Consider the following 10,978-nt stretch of genomic DNA (forward strand, 5'->3'; position numbering starts at 1 on the left):
ACACATAATGCCCTCAATCAAATTGTTCATTTAGGCCAGGGTACCCCAATAGGCGGCCCGCGGGCCATTTGCGGCCCACAGAGCGCCCCCTTGTGGCCCATGAAAGAATTTCAAAAAAAAAAAAAAGTTCTTTTTTTTTCTTCTTTTTTTTAAGGGTCCCAGATATAAATGGCATTAAATGGGGGTCAGTAGCCTATGCATGTCAAACTGGGCATCCTTTTCAAATGGGGTCTTGCCCTGAAAATGAATTTTCAGGGCAAGACCTCGACCTCGCGCGTGCAGACTCGGCCCCCAGCCTGGTACGCTAGTCAAAATATGGCCCTTGAGGAAAATTAATTGGGGAACCCTGATTTAGGCAGTCTTTTTAGCCAGAACACTGTTCAGTGTTCACTCTTCATGCTCAGCATTGGTCACAGCGCTGTTCCGGCAGCTGTCTATGATTCACCTCCCCAGTCTCCTCCTGTGCCATCTAAATGTTAAATGGCCTTTATCCAAGGCGCTTTACAGAGATTGTGCATTACATTCACCCATTCACACACCGATGTCAGAGTCTTGATCAAGGACACTTTGACACTAACTCTGGGGAAGCCCGGGGTCTGGGTAAAGTTCCGGTCACTTTACCCCTGAGCCACTGCCGCGCCTGTAAGCCCATCTAAGTGCAATGTATGATCTGATTGTATGATGTTATATCTGTGTATCTAAATAAACTAATGCCCAGCCCTTATGAAGGGTTCAATGTTAATGCAATAGCTCTGTGTCTTATGCTCTGCTTCGGGGGGCCACTAGCCACTAGAGGAGAAATGGTACACAAATGACATACAAATGGTGTCCAATGTTACTGTTGCTAAATCTCTCAAGAGTATGTTTCTGGGACAGAAAAGGTGGATAATGTTTATTTTCTCCTGATTTGTTTATCTGAAAAAATCTATTTCAGTGTCAAAATCACACCTGTGTGAACTGAGCGGTGCAACTATACATTTATGGCTCCATTTTCGTCACCGCTAAACCCCTTATCCCTAATTTCTTTGCCTTTTTTACTATTTTGAAAAACATTGTTGAATAGTTCAACTAGTCAATCTACATTGACACATTGTGAGCTTGTAGGCTGGCCATTTTAACTATTCAAAAATGTTTTGCAAAATAGTAAAAAAGGCAAAGACGTTTAGGGATAAGGGGTTTAGCGGTGACGAAAATGGAGCCCTTATTGTTGCGACCGAAGGTCGCTGTTAACTATGGAATTGTGCATTTCCCGTCAGTGTATGTGTTGGTTGGTTGGTTGGTTGGTTGGTTGGGCACGTGACATCACGTGACATCATCAGGGATGGAGCACGTGACATCACATGACATCATCAGGGATGGAGATCCCTGATGTCATCAATATTAAGCCCATATATGGAGATCCCACTCTACATCTGACCTCAAACCCTTAGATCTCCATATGGAGCTGACCTGTTCTGATATTCCATATGTTGATCTTTCCCCATCCATCTTTCCTCTTCTATGTCTCCCTTTTGACTGATACCTGTCCATTTAAACTCTAAACGGGCCTGCCCCAAAGTTATTAGTGCAGCCGCACCCGGCAGCCGGCGAAAACTACAGTTCTCAGCAGGCCCGAAAATTAAGATCTTACCCCCATGCCAAAGCACCAGCGCTCGCCCAGCAGTCTGCTGTCCCCCAGGCGGATGTGTGCACACGACCTCGCCCTTTAGGGTGAGGTCGCTTCTCGCCCTCAGGCGTCTTACTGGTTATAGTTACTGTACTGTACTGTGCTCTGTACTGTATTGTAGTGTACTGTGTGGGGGTCCCCGGAACATCCAGAGCCCCAGGAATGGCCCAGGGATCATACTGTAGTCACTCTAGATACCATATTTGTAAAGATATGTGGTCACTTTAAGAATAGTTTCACTGAGATCCTTGACCCCCATAACATCCCGATAGGTCTAGACACCTTATTTGTTAATTTAAGTGCAATTTTCACCGATTTGAGGTATAGTGCAGACCTTTGGTTACAGAAAGAGCCATTTTCAAGATAGAAAGGTCATCTTGGTCTTAAATTGAAGCTTAAGGATATGGGAGGTTTTCTATGTTCAAGTGAGGCAGTGATATTCACCATAATGTGCTGGAAAATTACCATCTTTGTTGTTATTTGTTAAGCGGACAGTATATATTTTTGTGTTTCTGGAGATGGTGTAGGTCATATTTAAGAATACACTGGTAGATAGCCCCAAAATCCTATTCTGTTACTTAACCCTATGTGTCAGGATATTTCACACTTCCTTGTGTATTTATGTAATTTTAGTGAATTATTATTTGCCTTTACACAATTCCACCAGAGACATATACTGTACCAAGAAATGAGTTTTGGGGCCCCTGAAACCAAACGGAGCCGAGTTGGGGGTGGTCCCTTCATTTTGAGATGGCCCAAGGTATATGTTAACACGAAATAATAGTGAAAAAAGGTAGCAAAAAATTGTATGAGGGCTGGGCCTAGCTCCCGGACTATAAGTTACCACGCTGCAGATGACACTGAATAAACACCACCTGGGATGAGGACTCAAAATGAGTCACTTCTTCATTCAGAACTCAAAACCAAACCAAAAAATTTCACTGCTCCCAATTTTTGATGCTGTGACAGAACTACCATCATATTCATATCTGGATTAAGAGTTATGGTTTTAATAACCACTAGTGAGGTCCTTTTTTAAATAGATCAGCTTGCTGCGTTGCTATTCTCCACTTTCCCTCCAAAACCATGAAAAAGCCAGCTGACTCGCTTCAAGTTCACAGCTGGGTCATGTCCTTGGGAGTTCAACTCATTTGACTAATCTCAATAGCACTGTCCTGCTTCCGTTGCATTCGTCTGTATCTCATTTGAATTCCGCATAGTGCGTCTCAAAGTGTTTTTGTTATTCATTTTCCCTTTACAAGTCTGGGCTTAATGATGCGTCTCTGGCAAATTGCACATGGAAAAACCTCTTGTTTTTTCCCCTTGTTATCAGTTTGTTTTACCTATCTAAATTGCATTGTTTTTTCCCCTCTTCTTATCAAATTTAGGATCACTTTATAGCCTGCATCTACGTATGGTACGAACCAATTAACAACAGATGTTGCCCCACAATTAGCAAAAGGCAGGTTTTAACCATAGAGTTATAATATATCTATAGGGCGCCCCCACCTATTCATTTCAATATACGTAAGTTGCTCGCCAGCGCATGAAGCACCCGGAAGAACTCGGTAGACACCTATAAAATATAAAATAAAGGCGAAAGCCACAAAAAAACATAAAAAAAAAAAGAACTGCAGCCTCACTCCCAATCTGCCATAGTCTGAAAACCCACCTTTTCAGACATCATGGCCCGTAGCACTTGCCCTAGCCCCTTAGATAGCATTTTATACAGACTTATAGCATGTTACGTAGACAGCACTAGAATTGCATTTTATGTAGTCATAGCACTTTATAGTATGAATAGTATATAGTGTATACGTATAGTATAGAGGCAAGCTTAAACTATATACTTGGCCTCTCGGCTGGGCACATGCAAGAACTGTTTTTGACGCGAATGTAATATATTGTCCAGGCATTGACTGCTGTAGGGTGAGGTTCCCATTTATTATACACATTTTGTAATACAGCAGTTTTAGTAATGCAAATACAAATATACGGTAAAAACCGTGTGATCATAGCCTGTTGTGCCCATACCTAACCAAACCATTCAACCTGGCTTGTTGCACCTGTGTGCTCATAAGTCACAACTGTGTGACACACACCCCCCATGGTGAACCCGCCCATCAAACGGGTTAAAGGTACACACAGGCAGAAATGGCTCCTTCATATAGTGTCATTATTTAGATATTCCACTGTTACGTTCTTAGCTTACATATGTTTCATGATAACTACTTTTTATGTATGTGATGTATTGCCATGCTTTTTGTTCTTGCTTAATGTAAATCGCTTTGGATTAAGAGCGTCTGCTAAATGCCTTAATTGTAATTGTGTAAAACGGTAAATCCTGCAATCCCAGATTTGACTTCACTGTTATAGGCTACCGTGGTTCTGGGGGCTTGACTTTAGCCACTTAAGCCAATTCATGCATTTTCAAATCTAGCTGTTGTGAGCTTGTAGAACTGCTATTTTTGAACATTTTTGCTTATAATGACATGCCCAAAATAGGGACACTAACATTTAGCATTCTATAGCTTGTCATGATACTTGCAGATTTCAGAACAAAGCTGGGGAGCGACTGTGGCTCAGGAGGTAGAGCAGGTCGTCCAATGATCCATTGGTCGGCGGTTCGAATCCCGGCTCCTCCTGTCTACATGTCGAAGTGTCCTTGGGCAAGACACTGAACCCCAAATTGCTCCCGATGTGCTGGTTGTTACCTTGCATGGCTTCCGCCGCAATCGGTGTATGAATGGGTGAATGTAATGCACAATCTATGTAAAGCGCCTTGGATAAAGGCGCTATATAAATGCACCATTTCTTATGGTGTAGTGGTAGTCAATGGTTATGTTTTTTTTTTCCAATAATATTTTTATAGATTTTTACATTTTATGACAAAGACAAGACAGAAAAAACAAAAACAAAACAAAACAAAAGAAAAAACGGATAGCTCAGCTCAGACACATTGTGGAACAAAGGACACAGTTATACACATATACCCATTACCTACATCAAACCAAAAAATAAAATACAAAAATAATATACAAATATGGACACATTCAGTTTGGTGCTTGAAAGTCTAGATGGGTTAACAACTCACCAGAGAAAATAAAATAAAATAAGATATGCATATTTGACATACATACATACATACATACATACATGGGTTTTAGAGGATATTTTCGGACCATGGTTTAGGTATGCGGTCTAGTCTAACTTGGACTCAGGGGGGTGGACGCCTCTGCCTTGCATAGTCCCCAGTGAATAGGCAGTTTGCCCTTCACTGGTAACCCTATTTTGAATTAATTTATATATATATATAATTTATATATATTAAATATATGTAGGTATTGTGGGCTGGGCTTTTTACAAAAAAGCCCCCCTTTTAAATACATACACACATACATACATACATACCTACATACATACATTTCAGGAGTTTTAGCAGTTTTTAAGGACCCACTTTTAGGCCAGTGCACCAGAGCAAGCTCTTGCCTTTTTTTAAACCCTACCCATTTTAACCAAATACATACATACGTACATAACAATAACATACATAACTTTATCCATCAAGGTTAGTGGTATCGCTTCTGGTTAAAGACATTTTGAGACACATGGGGAGTAGACACCCTGTAGCCTAATGAGAGAAGTGACAGCAGGACATCAGCAAACACAAGTAATTAATAATAATAACTGTGCTAAAATGCAGGGTTTTAGTTTTGCTGGGGGAAATGTCATGTTATTGTTTAGGGGAGGGTGATTCATTTTTGTTTAATCATTCAGGGAGGGTACTTAAAATGTATTTTCATTCAGAGGGAGGGGCATGGTATTTTATATCAGGGTTCATACATTTCCTCCAGGGGTACCCCTACTTAAATTTCGACCTGTCCCTAAGCAGATTATAATGCTTTGCATGAATTATGGACATGGACTTCATTGAAAGTGTTACCAGCTTCTCCAATCACAGTATAGCAGTCAGAAGGCTCCGACAACGAGCTCTCTAATTACACTGCGAGGCCTGGGGCTCAGTGACCTCATCTCCCAGACACTCTTGCTAACTGCTGTTTCTGCCGCTGGGTTGTCCATGATCTTGTTTTAAATGCCTTTTACTGCCACTGACTGCACCTTGTTTTAAACCACCACAACCATTACATAGCCTTCTTGGAATGTCTTGTCCTCTAAAGGTTAACGTAGATATGGGCCATTTTGATTGCAAAGGAATAAATCTGCTGAGCAGTGCTGTTCCTCAACTGCTGGCCTGGGACGACAAGCGGGTTGCATATGCTGGCAGCACGTTCTCAAGCAAAGTACAACTTATAGACAGAAGAATATTGCGTTGTGAGTTTGGTCATGACTTTTTTGGGGGCTAAAATGTTTCAGACCAATGCACAACCAACTGAGAACCATAATGGTAGAGTGTCAGGAATGATTGAGGAGAGAAGAAATGACACGGCAGCAAGTTGAGAGTCACACAGTAAAATCCTCAGTGTTAAAGCTGCAAGCTGTAACTTTTATGTCCTACCCAGGATTTAACGCCAGGTCTCCTGCACGTGACGAGAGACAACATGCTACTACTCTTCAGCTGGGGGCCATGTTGTGCTTATGAGCTTGAGGCAGTGCTACCCGTAAACCAGGAGGAGTCCTACCTGACACCAGGGTCTAGATTCCTCAATGGAAGAGTAGGGAGACCTAGTCCAAACCACTGCATATGTGCTAGTTATACCGGTACCTAACATACAGATTGGTTAAAATAATATTTCATTCAATAAAATATCAATTCAGATTGCACCTTTAATTTAACACTGAAAGCGTGCAAATGTGGGTTAATTTTGTGACATTTAAATACCGGTACAGAACACTCACAGAGTTAAATGAACACTCAACATTTTACAGTGCAGCCTCTTAACTCTTTACACTGTAAGTGTAAATGAATGGGATGCACTTCACCTTACACCTTCACAGTGTGGCCCTAGAGAAAGGGGATTTTATTGTTTGAAATAAATGTTTTACATTTCTATGCCTATCCTGTCACCTAATGTTGACATGTGTTCTGTAGGACTATGCTGTGTCAACGGTTCCTGTTCTGGAAGGGTTGCACCTGAAGAGCTTCTGCAGCATGGGAGGACCAGGGCTCATCATCATTGGCTCTAGCGAACCAGCTCAGAAAGCCCTCAAGGTATACGGAACAAAATTCAGTTTGGAGAAGATACAAATGGAACTAAATTATTAACCTTCTAGGGCTAATACCACATGGGCACAAAATGCCCACTTTAGTGTGTTTGACTAGACCAGGGGTTCTTAACCCGGGCCGTGGGTCGCGACCCTTCGGGGGGTCGCCAATTTTGTTTTTGCAACTGAATGGCTGGAAAATGGAAATTAAGAGTTTATATAGTACGTGATGCATGCATAAACGTTCCTTAATGATTATATCTGGTTTCAGTATTCATTGATGATATATTTTCTCTATTATTAAGGTTATTTTGCAGTCAGTTTGTATTGGTGGTGGGGAGGGCACCCCCAGAAAGCATTTCCGGGGTCCCCAGCCAAAAACGTTGAGAACCCTTGGACTAGACTACCAGTTTAATGTGCGTCATTCCCACTGACCTATGGTCATTCCACTGCTCTCTGTGCATTTTTCCTGTCTGTCTCCCACTGTTGCTATCGAAATAAATCAGAAATTCTGAAAGAATAATCTATAATCTAGGAGAGAAATCGTCACCTTTCTGTATGTCGAGTCTTCCAGGGTAGGGACTAGGGAACCAGATGTGTGCATGCGTTTGTGCGTGTCACGATCCATGACCTGTTCTGTCACCCTGATGTGTTTCCCTATGTTCCTTGTTATGGGTTTGACTTTTGTGTACTTTTATTTTTTTATTTTGTAGTATCTAGTGTCTCTTGGTTTCCTGTGTTGCCCATGTTTACCTGCCTTGTCTAACCCTGTGATCCCCACAGTTCCTCATCATGTGAGAGGGTGCAGACTTTAAACAAGCACGTGTCTACTCCCATACACATGACTTACTGCTCCTTTTTTACCTGACAGTGAGGTGTTTCACGAGTAGGCGTAACGACTGTGGAGGAAGATGCTCTCCAGCCTAATTGTTCTCCCTGCTGAACAGGAATCGAACCACTAGTCTTAGTAGTCGAGGGAAGAACCCACACGATCTGATCCCTTTTTTTGACTGATCTTTTATATTTTTATTTCCTATTATTACAACAGCGGATAGTTTAATTCTATTCCCTTTTTAATGTCAGGCTGGACTCTAGAGTGGCAACGTTTGAATAATCCCAAACCAGCGTTCTGCCCTTCCTGGTTCTCTTGAAGTGTACGGGTCTTTTGAAAGTGTTTTTAGTTAAATGTCTGAAATTAGGTCTGTTGTTAACACCCCGATCGCCCAGGACGAAGTTCACAGTCCTTTCAATTAGTAACACCCAGTGCCCAGGACGAAGTTTTATCAAAAAGACGGAGGTTATTTATATCAAAGCCGACCGCATCGCTCCAAAGCCTGGGAGTGCCTGTTGCGCAACATTCGATGTTGCGTAACAGTGAGATGTCATTGAAAATGTTCCCTCCCTGTTTTGCCGACGAGACCGAAAATCTTAAAATGTTAATAACTCTTGATCTTAATCATCCCGTCCAATTCTAAGAAAAGATCATGTCTTAGACTTAGACGGACCACCGCGGTCCCGTCGCTAGTCGCGGTAGATTTAATCATACCTCCCGTGTTGTCGATCAGCTCTAGAGTGTTTTGGCTACATTTAGCTACCGGTCCGTCGGTAAAAGTGCTCCGCTACTATAAATCACTGGGCGCTATGATTTAATGGATTAAATAGCCCCAGGCAATTGGAGTGCACTGCACATGCTTAACCACTTAAAGTTAAAGTAACTTAATATTTTGTTGACAGAGGTTCTCCATCCATGGCTCGATACGTGGCCCACTACTTTGTTCCCTGTACACCAAACCTCTACGCCAAAAATAGCCGATCTAGTAGACTGGCTTCTCTCGGGGAATGTTCACCTATTTTCGCGTAATATTTGCCTATTATACTAACCTGCCCAGAATAGGGACACTCATGTGTCACGCTCATGTGGTTAAGAAATTATCCCGATAAGTGTCATGAACATTTATTTGCCGCAGAACTTAATCGGCAAACATCAAAGATCCAATGTGAAAATCCCAGTGACCTTTTTTGAGAGAACCAGGAAGGTGCTAACTTCCTGCTTCCTCCTTCAGAAATACACCATACCTGGACCACTCTACAGGTGTGATCAGTGCAGTGCTTTCATTCTCCCCAACTATGCAATATATCAGTGTGTGTTAAGAACAGTGTGGGTGGGACATCACTCATGCTGACTCAGAGCAGATTCCCCTACTGCGGTTTGATACCTGCCTCACGCACCAAGCACACCGAAACCACCTGTCACTTTGATCTCCCCATCATTCAATATTCCTGCTAATCTAGGGATTGCCCCCGGTGCGTCATGAATTCCTCAACCTACAAGTCAACGCTATATTGTGCTTAGATTAAACAGGCCAAGCTCACCTTGTTACCACATAAAAGTACTTCTGGATCAATAAAATGTAATTAAATGACAGACCTCGGCTAAGTACAGAGGATGTAAAAGGAGACACAATTAACAGCCTGGCAAAGACAGGTTTTGCTCAGTGAGTAATACATCTCTGCCACCCATGTAATTATCCTAAATATGTCCAATCCTTCGCACAAAGCTAATGTAAGGCCCTATACTAACTCCATTGTAAATTCATAAGGAACACCTATACTATGGAGTTTATAATGCATGGTGAATGCTTGTAGGCATATACGCACATGCACGTGCACACACACACACACACACACACACACACACACACACACACACACACACACACACACACACACACACGCGCACACACATACACACACACACACACACACACACACACACACACACACACACACACAAACGCATGTGTGTGCACACACACATTAACATGCATGCATGTGCTATAGATTCCTACACATAAGCATACTTGCAGGCATCACTATGGCAAATCCGATCAATATTATTTGCCTCCTTAGTGTGATATCTCCCCCTACTGGCCCAAGCCTAAACCAGGTTTACTGTAAATTAGTCATTAAGTGAAACCTGCTCAGCACATCACAGAGGAAACAGTCTCTTTGACTGAAGCTATTGTACCATAATTCACGCGGTGGCTATATAGCTTTATGTCACACTTGGGTGGAAACATCCCAGGTGTGACGTAAAAGCAAAATGGCCACTGTGTGAATATGGCCATCTTCAATACTTGACATTTCTTACAGTAGAAGGACCAAGTTGTTGCTGTATAAACTAACTTCTTCATTACTACAGTGCTAAAGTGCACCCTCGAAGACAAACACCTTTATAAAAAGCTAAATATGTACACCAGTTACGTTTATATTACAGCAATGCAACGTTGAGTCATTAAGATTCCAGCCTGTTAACGGTAATTAGCTGCTGGATTGAGGAGTGGTTGTTAGCAAGTCCTAATGACAGAGTCCTCGTTTAGTAATTACAGCTTACGTCACCCCCTCTTTCAGCAATTAGCTCCTGTTTTAAAGCACTTTTAATGACCCTGGATTTCTAATGTCTTAGAGCGGGTAGTGAGATCCTATTTGTGCTCCAGTAATGAATACAAAGTGCTTGGTCTCTATGTGAATCCAACTCGTGTGGCACTAAAGCTTTCTTCTACTTGACTTTGCAAAGCCTTTAACTTATACTAAAAGCTGCTTCTGTGAGGTAATTGAGACATCTAGTGATTGAACTTCATGAAACTGCACGTTGAGCATTCTATTAGCATGTATTTGTAACTAATGAGGCATTTCTGAATTCAGTGGCATACCTTATTAGCTCTGAAGAACCATGGTCATAGAAAAGCAAACCCTGACGAAAAGTTGGCAGGATTACAGTATAGATAATACATTGGTACTGTGTGTGTGTGTGTGTGTGTGTGTGTGTGTGTGTGTGTGTGTGTGTGTGTGTGTGTGTGTGTGTGTGTGTGTGTGTGTGTGTGTGTGTGTGTGTGTGTGTGTGTGTGTGTGTGTGTGTGTGTGTGTGTGCTGTATCTAGTACGAGTAGTATGTGTCAGTTAGTATGCAGTCTGTAGTTTATGTTTAGGTCTCTGGCGGTGGAGAGCCCACGTCGACCAGATGGATTTCATCATCAGACATACTCACGACAACGGTCATCCCTCTACCACTGTCATCACCAAACTTAAGTCATGAAGTCATCCTTCCCAAATACCCTCGCTCCGTGCTCCCTCTTACTGCCAGGTGCAC

General features: G+C 42.1%; 1 protein-coding gene across 3 annotated transcripts in view; it reads left to right on the forward strand.

Annotated features, from left to right (window-relative positions):
• Positions 1-10,978, forward strand: part of ddah1 (dimethylarginine dimethylaminohydrolase 1) — an 86,082-nt gene that overhangs the window by 63,197 nt on the left and 11,907 nt on the right. For all 3 annotated transcript variants that reach the window (XM_083767424.1, XM_083767422.1, XM_083767423.1), the window contains exon 4: positions 6,717-6,836. In XM_083767424.1, coding sequence (XP_083623550.1) covers positions 6,717-6,836 — 120 coding nt within the window. The remainder of the gene's footprint in view (positions 1-6,716; positions 6,837-10,978) is intronic.

Source organism: Protomyctophum parallelum, assembly GCF_964188405.1.
Source record: "Protomyctophum parallelum genome assembly, chromosome: 6".
Taxonomy (NCBI): Eukaryota; Metazoa; Chordata; class Actinopteri; order Myctophiformes; family Myctophidae; genus Protomyctophum; species Protomyctophum parallelum.